The sequence below is a fragment of the Mastigoproctus giganteus genome, chromosome 12 (assembly GCF_048544385.1).
Source record: "Mastigoproctus giganteus isolate SK-2022 chromosome 12, ASM4854438v1, whole genome shotgun sequence".
In the NCBI taxonomy this organism is placed as follows: Eukaryota; Metazoa; Arthropoda; class Arachnida; order Uropygi; family Thelyphonidae; genus Mastigoproctus; species Mastigoproctus giganteus.
In genome coordinates, this window is record NC_143586.1 from 91390293 (window position 1) to 91408693 (window position 18401).

Consider the following 18401-nt stretch of genomic DNA (forward strand, 5'->3'; position numbering starts at 1 on the left):
GTGCCCCAACTACCAGGAAAATTAAAATACCAAATGTCGGGGCTGTTTTAGTTTCAGATCTTTCCCCTGTTGATGCACTTACTTTCCTGCGAGAAGAAACTGAAACTCCTATTGAACGACAATAGTAAGGTCACAAAAACGTCAAGGCTATTCTTCATTCCTGGAGCGGTCTTGAACTAGTTGTGAGTGGCTTGATTGCAGAAAATTAAGCTCTTAAGATGAAAATTGACATGCAGCAGGTAACGTGATGACTTAAATCTCTCTCACCACCGTGTACGCCAACTTCTCCCAGCTTCTCTTTGCTTTGACTCCTTCAGCTCACTCTGCTCCATTAGTGGCAATCACTGGACTGAGCTTGCTGAGCAAAAATGTTCACAGAACTCCAAAGGAAAATATCCATGAGACTTTTCTCTGCCTAAGAAGTGTCACAGTGAATAGACTTTAAAACCCTGTCTCAAATATTTCTGAAGGTATTTGTTGCAATTTACTTATTATTTACTATTTATTATTATCATTTACTCATATTTTCAATAAATATCGTGTCAATCAATCCTGAAACCTCTCTGTAAAACCCCTGGCCTTAAAGCCATGAAATGTTAATTTGCTGTTACTATATATGTACGTTAATATGCGAGCAATAATCTTAAAACAATTCCATTACCACTTACCTTAGAAGGAAGTAGAACACCTTTTTGTACGTATGCTTTCTTGCTGCTGGTGAAGTTCCTTTTAATTCGAATTATGCTCTCGATGAGAAATATAATGGCAGGACCCAGGAACCATTTCCAGAAGTTGGGGCCATGGAGAATGAGGCAACCCCAAAAGACTATAAAGAGCAGGTGGGTGTAGTAAAAGATCTAAAAACAAAGTAACTTATTTCGTTATACTGCAGAGCAAATAGTATAAATTTTATATAGATACAATTATACAATATTAGCAGTGACGAATTTAAGCATTAGTGACCGCTTAAGTCTTCATAAGAGCCCAGAAATGACAATAATTAAGACAATGTCAAGGGCTAACACTTTGAACAGAGTTCAATTGCTTGAAAGGAATTTCTTTAAAAAAAAACGTTCCTCTCATCTGGGTTTTCTTTGCAGTTCAAAGTATCTGAGACCTCTCCACGTGAGCCTTCTTATTTGTTACAAACGACATCGCTCACTGCTTCAATCAGGAATTGAATTACAGTTACTTTTCGATAATATTAAAATTTATAAGACCTTATTTTCGAAGTCAGCTAAAGTCACATTACCCATTGTCTTGATGGCAATGGTGCAAGTGGAAGCGTTGCTTTATGAGCGAAATGGAATGGGTTAACGTTACAAAGAACAAATTCTGTCAAAAGCAAGTGTCAATGAAGTTGCTTCCAATCTAACCCTTGTTCTATACTTATAGAAATAGATTCATTGTGATTTTGAGTTTTATTGTTGCAATTTCTACAGCGGCTATAAGGCTTCAATGGTGTACGAAAATTGGTCCATTTTTCCTAGACAATTGTAGTCTACGGTCCATTTGGTCCATGTCCAAATCGCGGAGCCACAGTGGCTCCGCGACAGTGACAGTGGATTGGTGGCAGTAGGACTCCATGACTTGGTGCTCTACACTGCCCCCCTCCCCCAGGGTCACCGGATCTTACGCCGCGCAACTTCTTTTGGGGGTACGTTAATGATGCTGTGTACGTGCCAGCTTTGCCCACGACCCTGGATGAGCTCAGAAATCGCATTGTTACTGCTGTGGATTCAGTGACAAAGGACATGCTGGAGCGAGTATGGGAGGAATTCCAATATCGTATCGATGTTGCTCGTGTAAATATGGAAAGTCATATAGAGCACTTATAAGGTGAGAGACAAAACTAGGACAGTTTTTCTTTTGGTTGATGTATCACTAATCACTCTGTATTTGTAAAACTTCAAAAATATAGTCATTTTAAATCGGAAGAATCATTTTGATGCGATAGAGAATAACCTGTAGAATAAGTTATTCTCTATCGCATCATTTTCTAGGAAATGAGATAAATACTGTAGAACTTTCAGACTAAAGAAAGACTGTAAATACTTGAAAAGGGTTAAAAAAAAAGTGATAATCATCCGGTAAACGACGGACCATAAGTTTAGTATTAGAGGATGAGCACCGAGGAGGATTTTCTCCCAATAATTGGAAGAAATGTGCAAGATGGGTTTGCCCAATTCTCAATCTTGCCAATGGCCCTCGTCTGTTTCTGCGGTGACAGAGGGCCATAGCTTTATATCTGGTAAATTTTATTGTTGGTATTGCTTTTCCAATTCCGTGACCATTTATCGTAACTGGCCTTGCCGATTATAGGCTTACAGTCGGTGTAAGGAACTAGAGCACATTGTGAGAAAGCGGGCTGAAGATGTTTAGCGAAAAAGGTCAACATTTTCATTTCTCTGAATGCCAGAATGGCTGGGGATCCAGCAGAACGTTAGACTGATTGAACTCTGTAGAGGAGTAACCAGTGTCGAATACAAATCTCAGGAATTTTGCTTCGGGTGTTACTGGGAGCATGTGTTACCCGAGCTTTAGTTCCGTCGTAGATTGAAGGTTCCGCTTCAGACAAAAGTGGACGCAAACATTCTTATGGGATGAGAACCTAAACCCATTAGCCATTGCCCAAGAGTTGAGACTGTCAATGGGATTCTGCAATTGCCTTTCTATAATCGCCAAAATGAGAAATGATGCTAAATTCATCAACAAAGAGAGTACTGTTTACGACTGGAAGAAGTTTTCAGAAATTGAATTAACTTTGATAGCAAAAAACGTTACACTTGGAATTGATCCTTAAGGAAGAAGTCCTGTAGGCAAATTTGACGAGAAGACTGGATCCTGCAGGAACTTGGAATGAGCGGTTTGAAAGGAAGTTTTTTTAATAAAAAAGAACGTGTTGCCTAACGCCAAAGTTGTTTTTAAAAATTCCAGATCTCCAATCTGTGTAGTGTGATTTTCTTTATCAAAAGACCAACACTTAATACTAGTGTTTCAAGAAAGCATCAATAGATGTTCTCAGTCGGATTAAATGGTCTAGCGTGACCGGTTCCTTTGGAAGCTGGTATGACCTGTAAAGGAGGTCGTTTGCTTCTGAATACGCATAAGGCAAGCACTGAATATTCTTCCCAAAAATCTTGCACAAGCAAGTGGTCAGAGCAATAAGACGGCAATTGTTCAGTATTTTTAGATCCTTTCCTAGTTTCGGGAAGACAAGGAAGATTGCTTTATGCCAGCAGTCCGAAAACCCCTCTTCGAGATAGATTCTGTTATAGTCAGAGCAGGAGATCCATAGATTCTGATGAAAGATGTTTAATCGCCTCATAATTGGTGTTGCCTGGCCTGACCCGACAGAACACGCCTGGGACAAGGAGAGTGCCGTTTCCATTCCCATTGTGTGAAAGGCTAGTTGTAGACCCAACACTCAGTTTGAAGGCAGCTTCAAATGCTGTATTTCAGGTTTTTGTTTGAGAGCCAGAAACTCAATGAGGGGGATAACATTTTTTAGCAGACCCTTTAGGAAAAGTCTTCCCTAGTGTTCTCAGTTGCGTCTGCAAGAGGGGTTGTGTAGACACTCAATAATTCGATCCCTTCCATTGATATCAGCCCTACTCCCACAGTGCATTACGGCCCCGGATGCCGAGCGATTCTTGCGTGTTTATAAAGCGTTTTTCCTCCTAGCGACAGAGTTTTCCTTGTTTTTCTTGTAGAATTAAAATTTTCTGTTAAGTAGCTCTACTTACTTAAAAACACTAAGAAGAGAGCCCAGAGAAGGCAAGTACCTTTTTCTTTAATTTAGCTAGCCGTATTAACTTATTAACTCTACGCTTGGCCACCAAGCGGCACTGCTCCTGCCTCCCCGTGGCGGGGTCGGTAACCTGGGTAGTAAAGGCAAACCCCCAGGGCCAAAAGGAGCGATCATGGATAAAAATCATTATCCAAACTTAGAGCCTTTTAGCTCAAGATTTGTTGTTATTTGTTATTTAGGAGCATTAGCAACTAAGGCCATATTGCTCCAGGATATGCGGTGGTCATTCCCTGACCTTTCCGCATCCTCCGTATTTGGTGGTCACGGGCTCGAACCCCGGTCTAATCAAGAAGCGTGTGCTACGCACTGCTGCTCCTTCCCACCTGGCTACGGAGGTGCCTTGAGCTCAAGAGCGGAAGCTTCTAACACTGACCGTGACTCAAGTCAACCTAACAGACTGCAAAGAGAAGCAGAATGTCATGACGATTGTCCAAACTTCCTGGTGATTCATTCTCTACCCGCCCAACCTGTGGGTATCAACACCATTCTTAATTCAGAAAATCGGAGTCTATTGCTGGATCACCAAAATGGTTAAAAGGCTGCAATCCGGAGACCTTCTAATAGAAACAGCCACCTCAAAACATTCTGAGCGGCTGTTAAAAACAACAACAACATTTGGTGGGTTGACAGAAGAAATTACTCCCCACAAAACACTAAATTCATCAAAAGGTGTCATCAGCGAGTGGGACCTAATAATAGTCTCCGAAGAACTACTCCAAGAACTCAGCAGTCAGAAAGTAATAAATGTAAAACGGATCATGACGAAAAAAAATGGAAATCTTACTCCAACAAGATCCATCATTCTGACGTTTAGTACTCTAGACTTGCCATCCTCTATTAAAGCTGGTTATTTAAATATGGCCGGATTCGACCATATATCCCAAATCCTGTTCGTTGCTTTAAATGTCAGAAATACGGTCATTCCCAGCAGGCTTGTTGAGGGGAAGCCATATGTCCCATCTGCGGCTCCAAAGAGCACACCCAAGCGGATTGTTCAGTCAAAACCCCTGTTTGTTCAAACTGCAAAGGAAGCCATCTAGCCTTTTCCAAAACTTGTGAGCTGGATAACAGGAAAGAAAATTCAAAAATACAAAATTGAAAATAAAGTCACGTTTCCTGAGGCACGTAGACAAGTTATGTCGACCATACCTAGTGGTCGTTCTTATGCAGCTCGCACTCGAAACTTTGTTTCTACTGCAGCTCAAACGGATGATCAGTCCGGCCTAACACCTCTCTAGCGAATTGGCTTAAATCTACACTTTCAACCTCTAAAAAAGATAATCCTCATAATTCTACAAAAAAAAAAAAAAAAAAAAAAAAAAAAAAAACACTAGCGAAGCCAGAAATACTCCAATCAGCATCCCTACTCATACCCCATTGGTCCCAGTTGAAAGAGAACAATTAAAATCTCACTCAATCTCTAAAAAAATGGAATCTCCTTCCAATAATATGGATATTGATGAGCTGCTAGGTAACGAGGAGCCCATGCAGATGACACCATGGATATTGGACGCTCCACATTCCCAAAAAAAGACCGGAAAAAAAATGTCCCACGAACAAAAAAAGTCAGATGAATCATCCTCAGCTAAATCATGTATAACATGATACAATGGAACTGCAGAGGACTAAGTAGTCATTCTGATGACTTGAGGGATTTACTAGCTCAATTCAATCCCATAGGTGTATGCCTACAGGAAACTTTGTCACCCCAAATTTCACCAAAATTCTCAAATTATGTGATATACAGACGAGATAGGAATTCAAACTCTCCTGTCTGTGGCGGAGTAGCTATTCTTGTTAACTCTGACATTCCATCCAGGCCGATCCAATTGAGAACCACTCTAGAAGTTGTGGTAGCTCGTATTGCAGTTGGTATTTCAGTTACCATTGTTTCCATATATATTTCACCATCTCTACCACTTTCGCATTGAGAACTTGACAGCCTGATTTCACAAATCCGAACTCCAATTTGTCTCTTTTGTGACTTTAATGGACATCATCCATTGTGGGGGTCTGCTACAATGGATAGAAGAGGCAAATTGATGGAGGAATTCATGAACAATAATGATCTTAATTTATGAAATTCTGGATCTCCTACTTAAATACACCTACCAACAGGATCTGCTTCTGCAATAGACTTGTCAATTTGTTCACCACCCATATTTCCAATCATGACATGGTCGGTACCCTTTAACAGTGATCACTTTTCAATTATTTGCTCAATAGAAACAAGGGTAACTCCGAATCCTGTACAACGATCCAATTGGCAGTTTAAAAAGGCAAACTGGGTGGCTATTCTGCCCAAATACTCTTAGAGATTTTATGTTCAAAGACAAAGTAAATACTTTGATGAAGTAAATACTTATATAACCAATCAGATTCTGATTGCAGCTAATGCTTCCATTCCGAAATGCACGCCTTATCGCAAACACAGAAATCACTGGGTGGAATACAGATTGTTTAATTGCCAAACAGGGAAAAAACCGTGCTTGGAATTATTTCCGCAAGTATCCCACCACTAGTAACCTAATTGCTTACAAAAGACAAAGCGAAAGCCAGACAAGTTAGGCGGAAAGCGAAACGGGATTCATGGATTGCTTTTGCATCAACCATCACCAAAGACACGGATAATCTGGAAAAAAATACATGCATGAAATAGCAAATTTGCTCGGCTGCCCTCTCTGATGCTTCATTAAAAAGATATTTCTACTCCCGAAGAAGTTGCAAATGCATTAGCAGAATCATTTGCAAAAGTCTCAGCTTCTGCCACCTATGCGTCCACCTTCCAGAACATCAAAGCAGGTGCAGAACGGTATAAAATCAACTTCTTCACGCGCCACTCACTGCCCTACAACCAACCGTTTACATTAATAGAACTTCAAGAATCATTAAACAGATCTTCCAATAGCGCTGCAGGTCCTGATGGAATTCATTACATTATGCTAAAGCATTTACTTGATGAAGACTTGAGAACTCTTAATTTTTTTATAATCGGATCTTCACTGAAAATGCCTATCCTTCTTCAGGGCGCCATTCGTTCGTTATCGCCTTACCAAAACCAGGAAAAGATCCTTCCTGTGTTGAACATTACAGGCCAATATCTCTTACGAGCTGCATGGGAAAAATTTTCGAAAGGATGGTTCATACTAGACTCACCTACATCCTGGAGTCAGAGAATCTCCTTCCAGAACAGTATGGCTTTCGGAAGAATAGATCAACGCTGGACGTGCTTATCAAAGCACGAATCTCAAATCCGCAATGCCTTTATCATGAAACAACATCTAGTCTTGGTCAATTTAGATCTTGAAAAGGCATTTGATATTACATGGCGTCATGGTATTATTAGGGACCTTTACCATCTGGGGTTTCGGGGCAATTTGCCGTAAATAATAATTCGAAATTTCCTGCAATCGCGTTCTTTTCAGGTCCGATATAAAAACGTACTCTCTACATTCACGAAGAGGGAGTCCCGCAGGGAACAATACTTAGTCCAACATTGTTTTCAATCCAAGTTAGCAGCATGACACGAGATATCCCAAAAACTGTTCAAATTTATGTATGCAGATGATCTTACCATTTCGTGTCAATCTCAAAGTATGAATACCATTGAACGGCAGCTACAACTTGCCATAACCAAAATAGAATCCTGGACTTCACGGAACGATTACAGACTGTCAGGAAAGAAATGCACTGTCACTCACTTTTGCAAGAAGCAAGCTCTCCATCCGGAACCTGAACTACAAATAAACAATACTCCAGTCTCGCTTGTTAATACCATTAAATTTATTGGACTAATATTAGACAGCAAACTAAATTTCCAAGCCCATATCACTTATTTGAGAACTTCTTGTATGAAGCATTTGAATATACTTCGATCGGTCTCGTCGATGTCATTGGGAACTGATCAATATATTTTACTGCATCTTTATAGAAGTTTAATCCGTTCACGAACTAGATTATGGATGTCCAGTGTATGACTCTGCCCGGAACACTACTTTAAAACGGCTAAATGTGATCCATCACAGTGCTCTGGGGACTGCGCTAGGAGCTTTCAGGACTTCTCCGATACAGTCTTTATATTGAAGCGCATCACTCCCATTACACCTGCGCAGAAAAACGCTACTTCAGTACGCTGCTAAGATCCGGATTCTACCATCGCACCCAAGTTGGGAGTATCTCTATAATACTCGTTGGGAAGCCTTCTATGAGAGCAAGCCAAATGAAAATAGACCTGCCTCGCTCAGGATCAAGGAGCTTGTTCACAGTTGGGATGTCAAATTAAATGAAAATTTTCAAGATAACTGCAGCTGTTCCACCTTGGACAGCCGTGTCTGCCTCTCAAGATATACACTTCCTCCAGTGGGGGAAAAATATACCTCCCTGCAATATCATAAGTTACATTCAGCTCATGCTACTATGAATAATCATGCCTGTAAAATTTATACAGATGTCTCCAAAACTGACAGTATGGAAGGTGCTGCGACAGTTTTTCCCATTATGTACAATTTCATCCACACTACCGCTAGCTTGCAGCGTCTTCACAGCTGAATTTTATGCCATTAAGTTAGCGCTTAGTAAGATTATTGAACTTTCCATCTCATGTGCCATAATTTACACAGACTCCCTAAGTGCTGTCACTGCCATAAGGAAGAATTTCTCCTCTTCGCATCCTACATTGAAACAGATTCATTCCCAGCTATTTTCTTGCAGTACGTCCAATCAGTCTTTGCTGGATCCCTGGCCATTCAGGCATTGCGGGAAATGAAAGTGCTGACTTTGCCGCTAAACATCATCAACTCGCTCTCTCGCAACATCCTCACTCTGATTATAAGTCTCTCATACGCAAAGCGTGCTACCATAAATGGTCACAGACCTGGATATGTGACACGAACAATAAACTTTACCAGGTAAAAGGAGGTCCAAAGCTGTGGCTGTCTAACTTCCGACGAAACAGACGAGAGGAAGTGGTACTGGCAAGACTCAGAATTGGACACTCATCATACTCATTTCTTTCTATTATTGGGAGAAAACCCACCACAGTGCTCATCCTGTCAGACGCAACTTACGGTCCGTCATTTTCTGGTTGATTGTCCCTTACATTCAGCCATCTGGTTAAACACTTTTCAGTCACTCTGCAGGTTGAGTACCTCACCTGATTTAGCTAAATTTCTTAGGAAATTAAGCGAATTGCAGAACTTTTATTATTATCTAAAGCATATTGGCTTGTACAGAAGCATATAATCTAACCTCTCTAACGATATGCTTGTAAATTAACGATAAACAGACAATTTGGCCTTTGTAGCCCTTGTGTCGTTAAACCGAATAACAACAACAACAGTGCATCGTGGCAATTAAAATCCCCTAAAAAAGGGGAGGCAACTGTTGAATAATATCGTAAGGTCTACCTGAGGGATGTCCTTATCAGGTGGACAACAGAGCAAACAATTAAGCGGAGAACCCTACTGTTAGATGAACTGCCACTGCATCTATTAGTGGCAAGGGGCGTAGGTTGAAAGGGGTATGGTTACCTACAAGGATGGATACTCTATGGGTAGGTCCATCCTTAGCTCTTTTTGTTGTGAGCTTGCTCATCTGAGGTTTAACTTTCACCAAAACGTTAACACAATCGTTTCATCTTCCAAAAGACAAAATATCCCTCAAAGCAGCAATTCATAAGTTATACAAACAATTATTGCCACCGATATAAACCTACAGTGGTTTTATTTGTTCACCCAATTCATAAATAATTCGTTTGAAAGAGCGTAGGTGGAAAACAGTTCCTTCTGTTTTTAAGAGCAGTAAACCTCGCTCCTGTTTAAATTTAAATGGTTTTAACGAAAAAAGAAAATGAAATTTTAACCGAAAATCCAAAATGAACAGCAATTCTGTTCACTTTGGATTTTCTTTGGAGTTAGACAATTCTGTTGTCTAATATCAATTTTAAGCAGAACTTCAGTTCGCTACTCAGGTTTGTTAATATTTACAAGAAAAAAAAGTGCGTTTTCCAGTCCATGTATTCATGCCTGTTTTACTGTTAATAAACAAATTTGTTTTTAATACAAAAAGTAATTATAAATAAACTGTTTTTAAATTATATAAATTCATTCCTATTGGGGATATGCCAAGGCATGAGCGCATTTCTACTAGTAGTCAAAAAATGAAATAAATATTAAGTGTAAGGGGCTCTCTAGAATGAATTGTTTGCACTGGGCGCTTAATTTTGTTATGCATGGGTCTAGTCCCTATCCACGCTGGCTGCATGGTCTCCCTCCACCAAAGTTATTACAAAAATTTTCTTTTGCTTTTCAAAATACACACTACACGAAGATTTAACTACTTTTCACTTATTCTAAACAGACCACTCACTGAACATACCGAGAAAACTTTGTACACAAAACTATACACAATTGGTATATTAAGCCATTAAAAAGAATATCAAATTAAATATTAATGTCGGTATAAAAATGAATGGTTCTATGCTTTGAAAGAAATCCAATGGACAACCAACATTAAGGCCTGATGGGAAATTTACTAAATTTGAAAGAAATAAAAGCTTAAAAAGAATTTTACCTCAAATTTACCCCTTCTTCTAACGACAGGTTGAGCTGCTACGAACATGATTATCAATACGACTAGAAGGATCCAGCCTGTTAACGCAGCAGCACCCTTCACAAGTCCAGTTTTCGAACAGTTCCAGAATAAGGCTTCATACAGTTCGCAATCTTTCCCCGTCTGTGTCACTTTAGCTGAGAAAAATATTGAAAACATTACGTTAGATAGACGTTAACCGAGTTCATATTTAACAAAACTAATTATCATAATCGTAACTAAAGTAATTTTATAAAAAATTGTAATTATTAGTAAAAAAATAATTTTCTCACTCGAACACAATCCCAATAGTCGCAGAGTCTACGTTATATTAACAGGATCCTCGATTTCTTCTGCCCAACACCACATAGATCTGGGTGTTCTTTTTGACAAGAAGCTCTGCTGCGACATCTCATACCGGATTTTTGAGGGGGAGTTCGGGTTGCTGAAGTGTGCTCTTTGGGAACACTCCCCTGCACCAAGGAGCACCCAAATGGCGGAAACTTAACACCAAACATCTTCCAGCCATCATTCTCGAGAGAATGACTTTTCTTTGCCGTCAGGATGACGGTCGGGATCATCTCTGAACCAACCATTTAGGATTATGCAGCTGGAGCATGCCAGACTCGAACCTTAAAGGTCAACCCAAATCGATTAAAGTTATCGGATCAGTTCCTGATAATTCTGGGCTACTTCACTAGCCTCCTTCCGAACCCTTACCACAAAGCAATAAAATGTGCTTCTAATGACGCCCTTGTCCCATTAACTTTACAGTTACATCACTCCGATTCTTCAACTGTAGATTGATTTGATGGAGGAAAGTATTCCAACCTATCTGCAGCTTTGTTCGAGATGACTTATCACCTAAGAATCGCAATTCGTGACTACCTTGCAGCATCTGACTAACTGTGCAAATGGACTGAACATTAACTGAGCTCTGTAGTTTCCAGAGACTATTGGGTTCAGTTTGTATGGGTAGGAACTGACCCCCAACTGATCCAGTAGCATGGGTAGGAACTGATCCGATAATTTAACTGGTTTGGGTTGACCCTAAGATTCTCCAGTTGACCCTCCAACTGTATGATGCTAGACGTTGGGTTCAGAGATGAACCCAGTAGTCTCCCGAGAGACTACTGGGTTCCTATCACAGCCGCAAAAGTAAGAGTAGTCATTTTACACACGAAAGGAGTTTTATACAGCGCATGTTTTTCGTATACAATAACGAGTTGTTTTCCCCGACAGACTTGTTCTTGAATAAGTCTGTTGGGAAAAACATGATAATTAACGTGTATTTAAAGATATGATTCAAAGTTTAATTAGATTAAATGAATTTAGAGGAATTGTAAAATTTAATTAACTCTTATCTCGCAATATTTCAAGCGAATCACTAACGGATAAGATTGTGCAATTGCATCATATTAGTAGTACGTAGCGAACCACCGACGTACTAACGATGAAACTGCATAAACTTGTCCGTTAGTGAATCTTTCCATAGTTGGAGGCGCTAGCCCAAAATATTTTCTTAGTTCAAGCGAATTATTCAGCAGCATATCACCTGCTGTTTGATTGGCAACACCAGACGTCTTAACCTGAAAGAGGTTAAAAGATATTTGGTATTTCTTCCTTTTACGCAATCCCATTGCATGTTAGTTGTCATTGCTAAGTATTTCGTTCATAATTTATTTTAAACTCCTCCGAAGTGTTGGTCATGCTGGAGTATAAACAAGAACGCATATAAAATGATAAAAATACTTACCGAAGTTGCAGATATGCATGACTGTGTGCACTAAACTGTACGCAAGAATAAACCATCCGGTCAGCTTGTGGAAGTAGATGTGTTGGTCCAGAGGAAGATATTCTGCGAGTCCCATGGTTCGCAACAACGTAATCGTCTGTCGAAGCACCAACACAAGTACAAACATGCAAGTGAAGTTCAGACATTGACCTACATAATAAAGAGGCAGCTCAGAAAAACACCCTTTGCAGGCGACAATAACTTTATTATCGATGTCATAGTCACTGAAGAGACCAAGGGCACTTACCACAGGCTCGTGCTAGGATAACAAATACGTTGTTTCCTTTATTGGCATATTCTACAGCTCTGGTGACAAAAAGGATGAGATTGATGGAGAGGAACGCCAGAAGAAATACGACGCTGGTGTAATTGTTCCGGATGTAAGTCCACTTCAGTTTCCTGGGCCAGTGTTTCAACAAGAACGACTGCTCCTTGGGGGGAGGTGGAGGTGGAAGCAGCCAGCTTTCTACACTGAAATTGAAGAATTTTTATTAACTACAACACCAGCACCTTTTAACTATATTAGTTTATGTAATTCTGATGAGTATTTACAATATTTGTGATTTGCTTGCTTGACTTCATAGACCGCAATCGGGTCTTTATACTGATCGATTAATTCTGACTTTCGCTAGTCAGAGCGCCCAAAATCTAATAGCCACGTGACGCACTTCACATATTTGGAAGCGTTAAAGGACTTTTAGTATGTAATAAACAAGTATATAATCGTAAGGCTAAATAAACAAAAATTTCCTCCTCGCCATCACGATACTATACTTCTTTTCCATTTTTACGGAGACTAGTCCATAACTGTGTTTCAACTTGTGTTTGCGTTTTCCACAGAAGTGTCCATTCTTCCATACATATTCTCTCAATATATTGCATCTCGGGGATTAGGATTTTACTAGCGCAAGAGCTCCTGAGGCCATGGTGCGCCATGACCGCGCCATAAAAATATAAATCAATAGAAAAGTTCTTAAACTTCCAGAGATGTTATGACGTCAAAAAAGGTAAATACACAAAATGCAGTAAAAGGAAAGACACAGCGACTAAAACTAAATGCTCAACACTATGACGTAGCCCAGTGGTCAGGAGCGACAGTGCATAGCACGCGTTCCTTGAGTGGACCGGGGTTCAAGCCCGTGACTACTAAATACGATAAATATTTGTATTGACGATTTATTGTAAACTCTACTGACTTGGTTGTCGTGCCGGAGTATAAACAGAAAATTTATTTTATTTTATAAATATTAATAGCTTTTAAAAACATCTGATACGTAGTCATTGTCTGATAAAATCTGACAAAGTGTACACGGTTCAATGAGATGGGTAAAAGCGGTAAAATGTGTTTCGGTGTCCGGATAAATTTAGTACACCAATAAAAACATGTTTTATACTTAACACAGTGTCACAACACTCGCACATAGAGAACAAGAACGACTAAAGATCATCTATGCTCGGCAAGAAGGAGTTTGTAAGGTGAAGGAGTCCTATGCGGAGTCGAGAAAGATCAACTTCCAAACTACGGTTCCTGCGCAGACTAGACCTGCCTCGGTTCAATTACAAGCTTTATCTGACGTAATTTTTGTAGTCTGTCTAGTCCATGAATCCTGCCACTGGGAGTGGATCTTTTGGTTTATTATTTGCTTTTAGTCTGTATAGGGAACTGACGGGCAGTAATTATTAATGGGTACAGTGTATTAATGGTTGATCTGATTTGGGTACAGTGTCAGCCAAACCATTTCCCCTAATCCCAATGTGGCTGAGAACCCAGCAAAGCGAATTTCGTTTCGTATTCACGTTCATGGAGAGAGTGGATCTTCTGCTGCAATTGAGACAGAACTGGATAAGGTCCCATGGATGATAAAGTCTGTAAGCCGCTCAAGAAATCAGAATATAAAATGAACCGTTGGTACTGGCAAGTACTAATGTGATCCAATGCTAACTCTATAGCTCTGGTGAAGTTTGTTGTTGGTCTGATCTTGCCAGTGTTGTTGCCATTGTTTTGAACTGCTTTGGAGGATTAAGAAGTTGCAATCTATATATGGTATTAAGCGAGAGGCATAATAATCAGAGGTAGAAGCTTCTCTTTCTGCTTTGTCTGCTCTTTGGTTTCGTTATTCCTGCATGGCCTGGGATCCAGCAGAGTCTAATATTGTGATTTCTGTGAAATAGCGTTGATAATGAATATTGCACCTGTTATAGAACTCTGTGTTGTGGTATTTTTATTTTGCAAAGTAATAACAGAGCTAAGCTCAGCGAAAATTATGCTGTTTGCTATCTGTTTTCGTTTAATTTGGTTAACGATCATCAAAAATGGCTTGTAATTCGACGGTAAAAACACTGCTGCATTCTTTTGGAAGTTGTTGGGTGATGGTGTTATCTTCGAAATGAGTTGCGACTCCTACTCCTAAGAATCTTATGCTTGCTACTACAGGGATCATAAATTCAAGTTTCAGGTCAGGATCAGGGTGTAGGTTTCGTTTTCTACAAGATATATATGCAGTTTGTGTGTGGAAATTAGGAAGTCATTTGTTTGAGCCATTTACTTATTTTGTTTATTGTTCCTTTTAGCTACTGTTCTACATTTCGCATATTCTAAGAGTGAGAGGAAATACGTACTGAAATCGTCAACATATAAAGCTGCATCAACGGAACATGCTCAGTTATGGTGTTTATTTTAATATCAAAAAGGGTAGTGCTAAGCCAAGCCCTAGGCACGCCGCGTTCTTGGGTGAAAACCTTTGAAAGAGTAGTCTGCAGCCTAACTTTAAATGGCCTGTGTTGTAAGAAATTTTGGATATATTTAGAAAGATGTCCACATAATCCAAGGAGGTGTAGGTTTTAAAGAATTCCATAACGCCATGCCGTATCGTTAGCTTTTCTATATCAAAACAGATCATGACGTGATGTTCCTTTCGAATGAAGGTATTCCGTACACTATTTTCTAAGAAAGTCTAGTGTTGAGCGATTTTTCCTTAAATCATGCAGTGCTGGATCGAGAAGAAGATTATACCTGTTCAAAAATCATATTAAAAGCGTTGATATTTTTTCCCATGATTTTGCCTAGGCAACTGGACATGTGAGTTATAGAGATCCTTTCCCGGTTTTGGGAAAGCTAGAATTACTGGGTGATGATTACTGGAAACTGTTTTTTTAGGAAGATTTAGTTAAACAGTTCAAGTAATGCCATTTGCGATTGGTGGTCAAGTGCCTTTAGCATCATGTCGTGAATTTGATTTGGTCCTACAGCGCTTTGCTTTGTCTGCGATAGAGCAGTTTCAATTCATGGAAAGTTAAAAGGAAGGTTGTGTGTGTCTTTTTAATCTTGCCTTGTATATTTGAAAACTGGGTGTATATGAGGGGGTTGCTGATGTTTTGGAAATGTTTCGCCCAGTGCGTTGATTATTTCTGAAGGCTGTGCGGTGATTTGTCTATTCCAGTTTAGGATTAGCGGTGGATTAATCTGGTATCTGCCATTCATTTTGCTGATTTTATTCTAGACTGTTTGAGATGGTGTGGAACTTGTTAATGTAGATGCAAATTTTATCCAGGATGCTTTCCTACTGGCTCTTCTAACATATCTGGCTCTTGCCTTTTTAAATAATATGAGGTTCTCTGTAGTGGGACATCTTCGAAAATTATTCCAGGCTTTATTTCTCTCTTTTAGCACGTAAACATTCTTCATTCCACCATGATTTTGGATATGTTAGGAAGTGTGACCATGTTTTTGGAATAGCCTACTCAGCAGCTTGTATTAGTTTATTGGTGACATTGTACTGCAGCATCTAACACTTTTTGCTTGATAACATCTGCATTCAGTTTTGAAACACATTAGTACATTTTCCAATCCGCTTCAATTATTTTCCATCTGAAATTTCTACGTGACTGACTGTGGTTCCTAATGCCATGGTAATGATTATCGGATAGTGATCGCTGCTGAGAGGATCTCTGTGTACTGACTAATCAAGTATTGGAAATAATGTTGGAGACCAAATAGATAAGTCGATAGCTGTGCTTTTCCTGATGGAAGATACATGTATGTATGTGTGCCGTCGTTCGACAAGGTTAAGTCATTCTGTTCTATCCATTTTTCAATTGGATAGAACAGAAATGGGGAGAGGCAAATGAATTAGTATATCTTCTAAATCTTGTTGTGGTAGTTTTTGATTTGGGGGAACGTAAATTGTTATAATGGTTATGAGAGATTTTGCGGCTATGCGTACTTCAATCGCTTCAAGCGTTGTGTTTAGTGAAAGAATCTGGGAAGGAATATGAGAATTTACCAGAATTGCCACCACTGTGGGTCGTGCCGTCCGTTACTGTCTTTACGGTATGTGATATAATTCTTTAATGTGGTAGTCTTGAAGTCTGAGATATATTTCTAGAAAAAGACAGTTGTGCTGTTCAATCAGATCGTTTGTATAATAATTAGTGCGGAATCTTCTGCAGTTCCATTGAATTATAATCCTCATTATTTGGTTTTCGAGAAGGTTTCAGACTGTTTCCTAGACGGTGCTTTAAACTTTTCAGACAGGTTTTTCTTTTGGAAAATATGAAGTTTACCGGTATCCATATCTTCATCCGCAAAAATCTCTAGTACTGATTCGTCTGCTTTATTGGTCACTTCTGTCTCCATTTGTTCGGTTGACTTCTTGCTTATAACATTACGGTTTTCTTGAGGAGTTTGTTTCTGAAATTTTTGTATCGGGAGGTACAGATAGTGATTGTTGTTGTGATGAGGTTTTACGACACACAGGCTGCCAGGGCCATATTGCGTCTTTCAAATGGTTAGTACGAAATACTAACTTTATTGTAATGGGTATTATATTTTACGATAAATATATCTATAGTTTAGGAAGTAAACTGTTCTGTTATATTTGGATCATCTCCGAGAATCTGAATTAATAATAATGATGACTGTGCATTAGCAAAATGATTTAAAGTTGTTTGAACGGATATTTAGAAACTGAGGACAGTCAGTTGTACATGACATGATGAGCATTGCTGAGTACTGTCATTCATTAATAGATACAGGTGAGTGATGCGAGTATGCCCAATCCTTAGCCTTCTTAAAATTATGTCATCTCGCCTGTTTTTTCGGAAGCTGGAGAGCCACAGCTTTGGTTCTGGTTTTATTCGGTAGAGGAGTTTGTTTCCTGGATAACCTTTCCAGATTAGTGACAAGTTATTATAACATGCTTTACGGATAATGTGTTTGTAATCTGTATATGGAACTGGAAGTCTGAGAAATAGTAGTTTCTGGTTGTTTGGCTGCAAGTTCTGCTCATTCATTGCCGGCTATTCCAGAACGTCCGAGGATCCAGCAGAATGTCACAATTCGGTTCTCTCAGTGCTGTTACCACTAATTACAGCACTGAGCGAGTCGGTATATATTAAAGAAGGCGTAAATGAAAGTGCCGTAATCCGATTCAGAGCCAAGTTAATAGCATAAAGCTCAGCAGTAAAGATACTGCATTCTATTGGTAATAAAACAGAAATGGTGAATGAAGGGAAGGTTGCCGCAGCATCTACTGGGGGCTCAGTTTTTGATCCATCTGTATAGATTTTACAGGCCTGTGAATTATAAGAGCGAGTTTAATGTAACTGTGCGATATTGGAGGGGTACAAGGTGTTCCTCCCCCAATGTTGAAAATAGTAGTCGTAAATTACAGGAATATTTGTTCCAGGTGGATCAGGAGGCGTCATCTCTTGAAATATATTGCTGATTTCTATATTCCATGTTACAGTCAGTTCTTTAAGTCTAAGTGGATCAGGTCGGTTTTTATTTGGTTTACTATTGTAAAATAACTGCCATTCGGTATTATACAGACAACTAGGACGACAGGGAAGACTGCATATTTTTGCGGCATACATCAAAAGCAATGTTTTACTCCGAAGATGTAAGGGAGGTTCGTGGGCTTCGATGTAAAGGCTTTGAACTGTGGAGGTTCTGGAAGCCGCTAGAGAAACTCTCAGAGCACTGTGTTGCATCGTGTTCGATCGCTCTAAAGTAGTTTTTCTCGCAGTGTCATACACTGGAGATCCATAGTCTAAGCGGGACCTAATGAGAGCTTGATAAAGATGGATCAGGGTATGTCGATCAGTACCCCATGACATGGATGACACGCCGGACAATATTCAACTTTTTCAAACAGATAGTTCGAAGATGGGCCACATGTGCTTCAAAGCACAGGATCGGGATATAAT

At 39.6% G+C, this 18401-nt stretch overlaps 1 protein-coding gene across 4 annotated transcripts in view; it reads right to left on the bottom strand.

Moving 5' to 3' along the window:
* Window positions 1-18401, bottom strand: part of Nox (NADPH oxidase) — an 85209-nt gene that overhangs the window by 19614 nt on the left and 47194 nt on the right. For all 4 annotated transcript variants that reach the window (XM_090386972.1, XM_090386970.1, XM_090386971.1 and 1 more), the window contains exons 6-9: window positions 12442-12665; window positions 12156-12344; window positions 10382-10557; window positions 669-857 (exon numbers count right to left, since the gene is read on the bottom strand). In XM_090386972.1, the coding sequence (XP_090243098.1) occupies window positions 669-857; window positions 10382-10557; window positions 12156-12344; window positions 12442-12665 (778 nt within the window). The remainder of the gene's footprint in view (window positions 1-668; window positions 858-10381; window positions 10558-12155; window positions 12345-12441; window positions 12666-18401) is intronic.